The sequence below is a fragment of the Malurus melanocephalus genome, unplaced genomic scaffold (genome assembly GCF_030028575.1).
Source record: "Malurus melanocephalus ecotype Western Australia unplaced genomic scaffold, MMel_1.1 scaffold_554, whole genome shotgun sequence".
Classification (NCBI taxonomy): Eukaryota; Metazoa; Chordata; class Aves; order Passeriformes; family Maluridae; genus Malurus; species Malurus melanocephalus.
In genome coordinates, this window is record NW_026623786.1 from 23,042 (window position 1) to 36,101 (window position 13,060).

General features: G+C 38.8%; 1 protein-coding gene across 3 annotated transcripts in view; it reads left to right on the forward strand.

Annotated features, from left to right (window-relative positions):
- Positions 1 to 6: 6 nt before the first annotated feature.
- TXNRD1 (thioredoxin reductase 1) overlaps positions 7 to 13,060 on the forward strand; it is a 34,041-nt gene continuing 20,987 nt past the window's right edge. Inside the window, exons 1-3 of one of the 3 annotated variants that reach the window (XM_057382210.1) lie at positions 7 to 75; positions 9,861 to 9,970; positions 12,126 to 12,257. In XM_057382210.1, coding sequence (XP_057238193.1) covers positions 12 to 75; positions 9,861 to 9,970; positions 12,126 to 12,257 — 306 coding nt within the window. In that variant the 5' untranslated portion in view covers positions 7 to 11. Of the gene's footprint in view, positions 76 to 9,860; positions 9,971 to 10,600; positions 10,664 to 11,890; positions 11,944 to 12,125; positions 12,258 to 13,060 lie in introns of those variants that run through there. The other 2 variants (XM_057382211.1, XM_057382212.1) reach the window with 2 other exon arrangements.

A 13,060-nucleotide genomic window follows, 5' to 3' on the forward strand; every position in this document is an offset into this window, starting at 1 on the left:
GGAGCCGCGCCATGGGCAGCACGGTTCGGAAGAGCCAGGCGGTGCGGCAGGCGCCCGGCGGAGCGGCCCCGGCAGGTAGGCACCGGGTGGGCTCCGAGCGCGGAGGGAACGGCTCCGGTTGCCGGTGAAACAGCCGGCCAGTCGTTCTCTTGCTGTGAACGGGGATAGAGCGCTGCGGGACAACTTGTCCGTGCCTTCAGAGGGGTGGCTGTGGGTCCCCCGCATGTGGGGCCATGCTGGGGGTGCGACCCAACAGGGGACAAGATTTGGGATTAGGAACACGGTTTGTGCTTAGATAGGAGTTGTCTGGCCCCCTGGTCCGTGGAGACGATTTCTTTTGAAGCATCTTCCCACGACAGAGTGAGGATATTTGTGTTTCAGCTGAGTGCTCTGTACCTCATCCGWGTCAGAACTTCAGCCTGAAATCTTCCCAGAGCATGGCTTTAACTGTGCTCTCACTAGGTCTATAAAACCCGATGAAAAAAAGATAAATAATGGGCTTGAAAGTCATGAATGCCTGAAAATGAACCTGTGCTTACATCTGAGCAGCAGTTCTGCCCAAATGAAAAGTACTCTTAGGATGCAGTACTTCATTGAGCATGTGCTGCTGTAGGAGTGTTTTCAACTCCACCAAATCCTTGGGAGAGGGGATTGTTTCTAAAGATGTTCTTATACCTGCAGTAATTTGAGAACATTGACACCAAATCACCTTGAGAGCCTTTAAGGTGTTATACAATATTTTAAATCTTATTATGCAGGATGGAAATTGTCAGAGCCTTGGCAAACAAAAAAATAAAGATGCCTGTGCAATGARAATTTGCATAAGGCACAGCAGGAGCTGGAAAATACAAAGATGAGGTTTGTAACAGTTAAAACTCTTGAAACAGGCTAATTGTTATGGCTCCATATTGCTTACTATCTTTCAATTATACCAATATAAAATTCTCAGGTCTGARCATTGGAACCACTAGATGTTCCTTGATCCTAAGAGGAGGGACTGGTGCAGGGGGCAAAAAAAAAAAAAAAAAAAAAAAAAAAAAAAAAAAAAAGAAAGAAAAAAGAAAAATCTCAAACTACTGTCTTGAGAGTCCAGTTGTCCTTGTATTTTCAGGACAGTGCTGTGGCCTGACACCTGTTCTCTTACCTAATGCTGCCACTATCATGTTATGATTTAAAAGTACCTAATTTAGTTTTAAATCAGATGCTGGAAGCTGGTGCAGGTGTGGTAACACAGAGTCTGGGCAGAGTGAGCTCTGGAGTTATACCCAAACCTGGTTCTTCTGAACAGCAATATATCTGCTGGCATAAACTCAGAAATGAAACCTGCATCCTTATGAGCTTTTTCAGCCTGGTGAAGCTGACTCATTTAGGCTAAATKACTTAAAACAACATGTTGTTTGGGCTTTGGTTTATATGCTCTGCTGTATCTTTGGTTTTTCAATTTAAGACATTAATTCTGCCTGTTGCCTATTCTACAACTCTGGCAACATCTTAAAGTAATTCTCCAGGAAGGTTGGTTTAAACTGTGAGACAAAGTTWATATTTTGCTTTGCTTCTGGGATTGTTGCATATGAGTAAATTATTATCTGAAGCCCAATCTCCGTTTCCCAAAGGAACACATCAGTTTTTAGTCTCCATCAAGCACAAGAGATGAGGGGAGCWGTGGGTGCTGTTGAAGAGCTTAAATAGAAGATTAAAACAAAAACAGTTACAGAAATGTGAATGGAGATACAAATTTATTTTKAAACAGAAACATAATTCAAATAAGCTAAATACTCATTGTTTAACTGACTCTAAAACACAAACAATCTAAATTAAGCCCTTCCTATAGCTGACCATACCAGGCAGTAGAGTTGTTTTAAAATCAAGTAAATCAGTTGTTTTAAAATCAGTTGTTTTAAAATCAAATAAATCCCTTGGACAAAGTGTATTTAAGCTTTTGTGTGCAATACGAGAGAGAAATTGGACTGTTGACAGCTGTAAGAATTTCTTATTCTCCAGATTTTTTCCACCCTTCCATCTTTTTAATCAATGACAATAATAAATTCAGTTATTAATTCACTATAAGATCTAAAAATGTTAAAAACATAAAGAGTAGCAAGCTGCCAATCAGCAAAACTGGCAAGAAAAATGGTGTCTAGCACAAGAAAAAGTAAAAATATTAAGATTAGGTGCTTATATATAGTTTGMATAACAAAGCTCTTAAATACATTCCAGTGTCTATAGTTTGTGCTTTCAAACGGGTTATTCTCAATCATCAAATAGCATTCAGTTTACTTCAACAATTGCATTTTGCACATGCAATATTTGCAACATTTTGTAAGTGTAAAGGTATGAAAATTGGAAGTAACTCAGAAAAGAATGCTTTTCCTGATTTTTTTTTTTTTTTTTGTTAATTTATCTCCACTTAGCAAACTTACTTAGTTTTCTGTATTATAGACAGGCATTTTTCTGCAGAAAGGATTAYGAAAAAATTCAAATAAGGAATAAAACTTACACATCTCAGAATTAAGATAGCCTGGGTTGCAGCTTTCCGTTTATAAAACATATTATTTGTTTCTGTGGGACTCTACCTTGTTATAATATGGAGTGCTGCTCTTTTTTTTTCATCCCAGACCATCATAGTTGGATATTATGAGTGGCTGTGTTTTAATTTGGTTTGACACTGATGTACAATCCTTTCAGGATTGGGCACTCAGGACACAGCACACACTCACTGGTGGGCCTGGAAAGAAGCCTGAGAATGAAATTCGGGTTGAATTCTTCAAAGTGGGTTAACAAAGTAGTTTTAACATCACTGTTCCTCATTTTTAATGTTAATATGAGAGCCTCTGAATGCAGCATAACTGTGCTATGGACTGGTTCAGCTGGAGGACAAACAGTAGTGGTGATTAAATTCTGTTTGCATTTACATGTGCTGAGTGGCTGAGGAATGAGGCCACAAATATTTTTACTTTTGCAGTATTTCCTGGAAATGTGTTGACCATATAATTTACATGTGAGCTGCTCCGGTGACAATGACAGATGTGTCACAGCACTGTTTGTGCAGAAAAGTGGAGTGAACTCAAATCCTGGATGTGGTTTAATAGATGCCCATGTACTTCCTTAAACCTTGTTAATAATTATGCCATCATTTTGATTTTTACTCTGGACAGGAATGGTGCTTGGCTCTCAAGAGTGTATGGTATTCATCTCCCTTTTGCAGTCCTTTTTTTAATGGTTTCTCTGTTTTCAAAACTTTGGGGATAAAACTCCACTGCCTTTTCCTGTCTGAAGGTTGTTCCTCCATCAAGTTGTTCCTCCATCTCAGCCACCCTTTGGTAGGGTGTCTTGTTATTGTTTGAATTGTAGAAAAAAAACAAACAAAAAACCAAAACCAGATAATACCAAACCAAATACCAGATAAAAATGTGCACTGTGGCTTAYTTAGTATACTGAATTGGTAACTTGTTCCCCTTTATCTTTAGCACTGCTATCTCCTGAGAGTGTTTTATCTACAAAGCCTCCCCTGGTTTKGATATCTGTTTTTTATACCTGCCTGTTGTAATGCAGCTGCCTTCCAGTTTGTAGCTCAGCTCATGTATGTCCTGTAAATATTTTTTTTCCATGTTTGTTCATTTTTTCCTCATTCATACTTTTAAATAACTTCCATTTTTTAATGTGGTGTCACATCCTTGCAGAACCATCCCTTAACTTGCCCAGTTATATCTGRTGCCCTCTCTTTTTCCTTATCTTCRGTTTGGTTTTACCTTCTATTTTTCTTCCAAAAATTCACAGCTGATGCTTTCCTTAGCATATTGCCTGTCCTAAATGTACTCTTTGTGCCTTGTGATATTGAGCATATAATGGGATTCATTTATGGAATTCTGTGACCCCTCATAATTTTTGGCTTAATGTTACAACCCTATCTGACCCAGCATTGTTATTTGCATAAAAGAGATACAAATGCAAAGGGAGGAAGTAAGTAAAACATGCAAATACTTTTATTTCCATAGAAAATAACAGTGTGTCATTGTTTGCTGGGCTGCTATGAGCAGGATTGAATTGTTCTGCTCAAATCCTTTTGTTTTTCAAAGACAAAATACTTTGATTACTCTGGGTTAAAGTAAGTGGGTTTTTTTTCTCACCTCTTAAAAAATCCCCACTAGGGGGGATAAAAAAATCACAGGTTTCTGAGGCAAGTACCCAAGTACTTTCCACAGTGTTGTACCTGCCTTAAACCATGGGAGATTACCTGCAAAGAACTTGTTTTCCTTTACCCATGTTCCATTTTAATACTGGGTCGTTTGACAAAAAAAACCCTGATTGTGTACAAGTTGYTTTCCACAATTTTTTTATGTTCTCCATGACTCAAATGCAAGCCTGATTATAAAGAAATGTGTGGGAATGAGTAAATGGCTTTAGTTGTGGTGGAAACAATAAAGGCATGGCCAGTAGGGACTAATGAATGGCAGCAGCACCAGGAGATCCTGTTCCATCCCTGCTGAGTGCTGTTTTACCTCTCTGGCCTCAGGTGCCACACTTATTCAAGTGAGGCTGCTGATGCTTCCTCCTCATGTCAGAGAGTTGTTTATTTACTGACCAGGGAAAAAAAAAAAAMCAAAAAAGTAGCACGAGACTATGAATCACAGTTTGTGGGAACCACAGGTTTGTGTTGGCCACAGGAATTTCAAGAAGAAAAAGTCAGGAAGCTGAGCTTTTTCAGGTCACCCCAAATGAAGGGTGAGCCAGTCTGGAAGGCAGTGTGAGCATGATACACTGACAGGTAGTTATAGCAGAACTCAGCTTCCTTTCTTTTGATTTGGATTTGACAAAGCATTATACTAACATGGGGCAATCCAAAAGCAGCAGTGACTTTTGAAGGAAGTAGAGAAAAATCTATGTTGAAATTACTGGTATTGGAAGATGATATTTTCCATGAAGATTGTATAGAAATTGTTATATGAGATATTGTAGCTTTTACCACAGTTCCAAAGGCAGARAAGTCTTATGTTAAATTTTTCATAACCTACTTTAATTCACAATAAAATAAAATGGAAGATGTCAAAGATACATAATTAAAGATTGGCTGCCTTTTACTGAGGAAGAGAGAATCTGAAATTTGCTTTTGTTAACTTTGTACAGCTTGTTCAGTTAAAGCCAACAGAATTTGTATTGTAGATGTTCTAGAAATACTTGAGGTCAGTATGTGATGTTATACTCACGGAAAACATCCCTATTATTGCTAATTAGAGCAACCTGGCTAATTCCTGTATGGTTTACTGTAAACAATTACAAAGAAATGAGGAGTGGCTGGAGACTTTCAAGGGCAAGTATCCMCTGTCTGATATTGCTGAGGAACTTTTGTGGGTGAGAGCACTGCCAGGAAAGTGTGTGACAAAACCCAGRTCTTGTTGGAGTGGGATTTAAAATTCCATAATTATTATGGCAGAAGCATGTCTTACAAGACTTCTCATAACAAACCAAGGAGAACAATGATGTCCCTGTTGAAATCAGTAAAGTAAAATATTTTTTTTCATGAAGCCGCTGGACTTTGTGGTAGCTGTATGAATACTTAGAAAAGCAAAAGGAAAATAAATGCCTGGAAGTAGGAATTACTTTTTTGCTAGGAACTAGAAACTGAGACTGGTTTCAGAGCCCCTTTTTTTCGGACTAAGAGGATGAGCCAGGTTATAAGTTTGATGGACTGATTGTTAGAGAAGAGGTGTTTGAGTGATTAATTTCTTGCCCTAGTTTCTTCTTGGACATAAAGGTGGAGGATTGGAGCCCTCTAAAAACAATGCTGACCTGTCTTGAGTGGAAAACAGATTGGAGAATGTTGTTGAGTCAGTCCCCAGATTTCATTGAAAAATTAAGCTGAAAGTGTGAATTTTGTCACTTAATGCCTTTGTTTGAGTGGAAACYTTTCCACTGTGCATAGACAGCTTTRATTCAGGCCCTCAGACAGATATCACYTGAAAGTTTGTCTTTCATGTGATATCTGGCATTCATCATTCCTCTGTCATTATTTCTTCTTTGGTTTGTCTTGGTTTTTTTATAATTCCTGTCCTGCTATATAGTGATTAGATTAACAGTTGTCAGTAGATTTTCACTGTCCTTTGAGAATATTGTGCTGTGGGGCTTTCTGACAGTTTCTGCCTTTTTCATATATAAATTGCCTTTGTTACATTTTTTTTTTTTCTCTTCTGCAACAGGAGGAGATCCAACACTTACATTGGAAAGTTTGTGTCTATAGGTCTCGGCACTCTTGGAGTTCACTTTAAATGCTTTTTATACTCAGATAATTGGGGTAAAACCAAAGAATTTATATTTTCATGAAGGAAATAGGTGTTTTGGAGCAATACTACGTACTACAGTCAGGACTTCATAAACAGAAATCCGACAAAGTAGAGCCTTGCTTCAGCTATTTGCAAAGTTCAGTTGTTCTACATTATACCTTGATCCCATCCAAACAYCCCTTATTTAAATGGAAGAAGTTTTAAGCTCTTCGTTATGAAAAGGGCATTAACAAGAACACAATCAAAATTAAAGGGTTTTGCAGTAAAACACTGGATAAATATGAGCAATAACATAGTTCGGAGAACTTCTGATTTCTTAGGAAAATTCACTTTACTCTTTTGATTGTCAAGTCTTAAAGCTTGATGTGTTTTTTGACTTGAGAGCCCAGCTGGCAGCTCAGCCCCACTCCCTCCTCCCTGGTGGGATGGGGAGAAAATTGGAAGAGTGAAAGTGAGAAAACTCACGGCTGGGACAAAGACAGTTTARYAGGTAAAGCAAATGACACCAAAAAACTGCAGGCTGCTTCCAGTTCTTTTCAGTTTTGTCAGCTCAGCTGATTGCAAGGCAGCCTCTCAGGGTGCATTTKTGATATGGTCCAGGCTGGTGGTGTTTATTTTAAGAGCTTGTGGTTTTTCCTGGGTTATCTGAATGGTGTAATGGCTCTGTTGCCGTCACTACTGAACGTTTGAGTTTGTGCAATARAGGAGGTAGTGACCTATGAGGATARWGCAGAAATGAGCAAATCTAGAAGAAGGAAAACCTGAAAATTTCTTTGCCTAAAATGTTCTCTTGGACAGAATGTAAACATTCATTGTCATATGAAATAGCCTGTACTTCCCAAATGACTGAAGATAGGGCCATAAAATAAGTTACGTGCTTGCTCAGAAGCATTAAAATTTAGGGGCATCTCTTGAATTCCTTCAGTAGAGACAACTATTTTTTAAATTGCAGTTTGTCAAAAATGTGAAGTTCTCTCTTGTTGGTAATGTTCACCCTAGTGATACAGAAAATCTGCATAAATCAGTGGAAACTTTTGCCTACTCTAGACCTTCAGAGGGAGTGTTGAAGGGAAAGCCCTTTCCATGCCCATGTCCTGCCTCTGCAGCTGATGGGATCCCTGCATGGCTTTTGCACAGTAAGCCAATTCTTATCCTGAAGCAGTTCTGCTTACAAAGCTGGTCTTGGCTGTTGGGTTGAGCTGCTCCTATTCCCACCTGATCAAAGCCTTCTAAAACCAATCATGCCTTTTTTTAAGCCCAGCCAGAAGTTACACAACCAACAGTCAAAAGTTCAACAGCCTCGGTGGCAGGGAGGACTTTGGTTTGTGAGGAAGCTCACTCCCAATGAGGAAGCATATGGATTAAAAATACCATAGTTGATTCACTCTATTATCTCTGCTCAAGAAGCAAGGCTTAAAAGCTGGGATTTTTTTCTGGTTTAACAAGTTCTGAGCAAAACTGGCAGTTTTGCCACTACCAGCGAGAGGTGATGCTTCCTTCTCTTGCTCTATACTGGTCTGKATGGGAATTCCTTTGTCCTGGCACCAGCTGTGGGGCTCACAGGATGGTTCCCTGAGCTGGCTGAGCTTGTTAGGCTGCTGGGAAACTGGCCATCACTTTTCTTCTCTTGGGTTAGTTTTCTCCTGGGTTAGTGAGTTGATTTATCCCATGCACAGGTCGGATGTCTGCCAGAACTGGTACCAAGGAAATAACACTGATCCGTACCAGGCAAAGGGATTCATCCATCTCATCTCTGAGGATTATCCAGAGCAGGYCCATGGTTCAGGTTCTCTTTAGCAGTCTCACTCTGCAAAAAGGTGTCTGCTGATTCATTTTTGGAGAGTATCGATTATTCCCCAGGACTGTGGGTTATCACAACTGCTGTTAATGGATGGAATTCTATGGAGAGGTAGCTGGTGACACACAGAGCACTTTCTGCTTTGTCATCCTGCTTGTGGCAGGTTGCCCAAATCAACAAGGGAGAGGCCCCCAGCAGCAGAGCCAGCCAACTGAAAATTAAATTAAAAATGAATACAAACTCTTTACAAGTCTCTGCCAGGGGCTATGGTTGCCTTTGCCTTTTGGGGCTGTTGGGAAAATTTGGCACCTCTGGCACGGATCTRCCTGAAAATAATTAGAGCTATTTCTAAAAATGTCTGTGTTGTCTAATGGTTTTTACCTCACTGAAGATACAGTTTTAGGTGAACATTCCTGAGATTGTTCAAACTTGCAGGAATAAAATATTCCTTCAGTTGTCTCAAATACACACAGGACTGTAGCTTTAATATAACAGAGTGAAGAAAAAAAAATGAACCTTTGTGAAGGTTGTGAAATTATGCTTTGCAAAGGCTGTTCAATACCTGTGTTCTTGCTTTTCTTTTTTCACATGTGTATGTTCCCCAATGAGAAAAGGAGAAGCATCATCCGTCACTAATATTCCTGCTAACTGTTGCATAACAATTCTGATCTTTAAAACCCTTTACCACCATCACCARAGGACTCTTTCCAAAACCTTTGCAAGGTAGTGGAATTTTCGCAGCAAGTTTTGGAAAAGAAGTCAGAGATGACAAGGTTACAGGCCGGTTTCCTGGCTTGTTTCAGTCCTGTGTGTGTGTGTGTGTGAATGCTTTTCAGGTTTGTGTGCTCAGTGCCCAAGGAATGGATACAGAGCATTCAGCATGGCTYTTTCTCTGAGCACAGGCACGTGGCAGGGTTTGCTAATTAATGCTGGTTGTACAGTGCAAAGTATGTGTGTGATTAAATACAAACAACTGGGTACTGACCCATTTATTGGAAATTAAGCTTAACATCATTCAGAGTTATGTGGAGGAAGGCAGAACTGATAATGGATTCCAATCAACTATTCGATTTTCCATTTTTTTCCTTTTCCATGGCACATTAAATAAAATTTCAGTGTGTGTAAATATGTTTTTTTTCTTTTCACTAATATGCTTTAACTTCTATATTGGATATATATACACACACACAGAGATATATATGTAAGATCAGTACATATGTGTRTATATATATAAATATGTACATATATATGTATTTATATATATATATGTTAGATCAGTTATGACCAGTGGGAAAACTGTTTTTTCCAGACTTTTCAATATATTTATCAGTATATTGATCACTACATTGAACTGAAATAAGTTTCCAGGCATCTAAYTGCAGGAGAAAATTAAAAACTTCTAATTCAGTTTGCAAAGTACGAGACTTTAATGTCACTTTTTAGGCAAGAAAGCTAAAAATCATAATTTTCCTTTAGGACTGAAGTTCGAGGCTTAGCCACAGGAAATACAATTTCATTGCTTTGATCCAAGCATGTTGTTAGATTGGCAAAACGTTCTGAAATCTCAGCCAGCTCTCGCATGGGATTTTTATTCAACAGAAAAATATCGCAAGTCATCCTAACATTGCAAATGAGTCATGAGTTAGGAAACGCTGCCCTGGGCCAGACATGCCACAGATGAGGAAGCTGCCAGGCCACTCCCCCAGCCTGTTCATCTCCAGGAGCWCTGCCTTCATAAAGGACGCCTCTGCAGACAATTTGTTATTTTATCCTTTATTTCACAGGGAGAGCCCCGAAACTGCGAGGTGGGCAGCGCCAAACAGCAGCAGAAACTCCCCAGCCAGTTGTTCCTGCACGGGAGAAGCAAATAGGAGATCATGAGAGAATTCTAAAGGTAGGGGGAAATTTTTTTTTATAGTCTTGACATTGAAAAAATCATCAGAAGGTAAGCTTTCTTGTAAAAGTTGTTATTCGTGGGTGAAGAGTGGAGGAGATCTGTTCTCAGGATGGGTCATAGTCATGAACAAGTTCCCACAGCAAAAGAGATGCAGAGCTTATGAAGAACCTGGCTGCTTTGRAGCAGGGTTCTAGAAAGAGAGGAAGTTTATAATCTACTTTGTCTTACCTGAACTTTTAATATGTTTTAATAAAGAGTTATTGTGAAGAATTAATTAAAAATGAACCAAACAGTAGGAAACAAAAGCTGAAATTTCTTAATCCATGTGAAAACTAAAAGCATTTTCCTTAAGAGGAGAAAAAAGAAGTAGCATGATAYAAGTAGTGATCTAAGCAAATGAGTAGTTGGTGTGGTTTCTTTATACTCATCATAACGATCCCATTCTTGGTACTTGGGTCTGATGACTGTCTCCCCTCATGCTTCACACCATCCTGTTGCCACTAAGCAAGCAAGAAGGTGTTCTTTGGGAAAGAATGGCACTTTTTCCTCTGATTTTGCATCTCTAAATACAAATGAAGTGAAGCTGCATATCATAGTACAGTATATGTCCCTTTGCTCTGATTGCAGTGGGAAGTTGGATCCTGTCTGAGGCTGTGTTAGAAAAAGAGAAAAAAGAAAACCAAGCACAAAGTAGGTTCAGTGGTAGGGTTCTATATCGGGGTGGTGGAGCAGGGGGAGAAGAGGAAGGAGAATGAGGTATTTTTGCATGATTTCCCAGGTGTTTTCTAGGTGTTGTTTCTACTAYAAACATGCTACCCAGGGTATGAAATACTACTACAATCTAACTTTCTGCAGGCATACAGCCTGAATTTCTGCTGACATTGCTGTGTAATCTGTCCAAGGGATAAGGGATTTTTGTCAATGGCATGGCTGTGCTGGCAGCAGTCAGTAGGGTAGACACAGTAATAGAAAAGAACTAATTAAACCTCAGAAGAAGGCGACACAGAGGGAATAACTTCAGAGGAAATAACTTCAGAGGAAGGCAACAGTAGAATGGGTTGAGTACAAAGGGCTGTTTAATGCAAAACAAAATTTAGATGAAAACACAAGAGAAACTTCTTTGGACTTTTCTTTCCTTTGATTTGCCACAAACTATTCCATCAGTATTAAATCCAGTCTTACCAAGCTAGGCAGACAGAAATACATATTTGTAAAGTGCTGAAGTATGCCACTTATTTTATGGGCTTGGTCTTAAAAACTTTTCATTACTTTATTTGAAGCTCACTGATTTACATCAGCTAAGGAATCTGATTTTTACTCACTCCAGATTTTGTCCTGCAGTTTGAGAGGCATTAAGAATATTGTCACAACTCCAAAGGCTTGAATGTCTGAAGCCCTCTTAAATTGGAGTTTCTCAAATGAAGTATGAAGGCTCATTTTAGAAAATCTGTATGAAGGCAGTGCCATGTTCTTTGTGGCATAAGTTGTCATAATCCATTTTAGGACTAATGGGTAGTTTTTCTGTGGTTGTAGTTGTGATTAAAAAAAATATTTCGTGAAACCACAGTGGTCACACTTGATCCATGTGATGCCAAAGTTATGCTAAACCAAAGCAATGATAAACACTGACATATTACAAAAATGCTGTTTTCAGAAATGGTTTTGTCCATTCAGTTCTGTTCATCCCATTAGTAAGGCTGGTAATTATCGTGGATTAGTACAGTGCCGCGTAGGATTGTTATATTTTCCTACAAATATATGCAGGAGGAGGGGAAAAGCACTAATTAGGAAAGTCTMGGGCAGATGAAAAGAATAAAATAAAGAATGGAATGCTTGTGTCAGCAGTTATGTATCTCATCCTGGAGTATTTCTAAGGAGGCACTGGAGCTGCATTGTTGTGGAAGACKAAGCTCTGCAAGGAAACCCAGTGCTCCAATGAACAAGAAAATTTATAGTTCACTATCTGACAGGTATARAGCTATTCATGGCTGGATTAAGAAGATGAAATTTAAAGCTAATTAAAAGCAGAGCTCAGAAAATTCAGATGCAATTATGTTCCCTTATCACGGTATTTGCTAATGAAAATACGGATTTTTGAACACTGCGGGTAATGTTCCAATGTTCCCTAATACCTTTTGTTTTCTCTGTTCAGGCACATAAGGAAGAAGACAATCCTGAGAAAAAAATGGAAGTGAACGGCCCCACACCAGTGCCAGTGCCAAATTCCTATGACTATGATCTCATTGTCATTGGTGGAGGCTCAGGTGGTCTGGCAGCTGCCAAGGTAGGAGGGGGAAAATACAGGTTTTTTTATACTTTTCTTCTAAGTAGGCAGGTGACAGCCTCTATCTCTTGGATTTGAGTGTCTTTAGCACTGTAGGGGCAAAACACTTCTGCCTGATCAGTGACATTTCTTTTCAAGTTAGTGCCAATTATACAATATTCTTTTCTCTGTATTCTGAAGAAGGAAAATATTCTTTATATCCTTAATATTCTTTACTAACATGAAACTCGGTCCCCTCTAATGGGAAATGATGCTGCTGGAAAACATCTTAGTAGTATTTATTAACAGTTAAATTTAAACTCAATTCACAAATGAAAAGGTTTTCAAAACTATTCAAAATTAACATGAGGAGGCTACTGTGAAAGACACATCTTTTCAGACATAGTTGGGTAACTTGTTTTGTTTCTTGACAATGGGGGCAAGTCTGTGATTTTTGAGCTTGTATAATTGCACAAATGGAGATTTTGCCTTTACTTGAGCAGGGTTATGTTTTCACCCTTCATTTCTAGGGTCTGGTATTTCCTGCCTGCAGCCAGATAAATGATGGGGTTTGGTTAGGATATTACTATAAGAAGCATATGTAGAATTAATTAAAAGAATCCACAGTGGTACAAAATATACCAGCTCTTAGAGCTGTCATTATCCCAAGTATTTTAAACATGATGAAATTTAAAATAAGCTAGTAACTTGCCTTTACATCAGTAGTCAGGCATGTTGTATCTCTTCTGTCTGTGTTAGGATTAACTATTTAGAAGGGAATTGAGATTTTCTATAAATAAAACTACTTTGGTGCTCAAGATTTG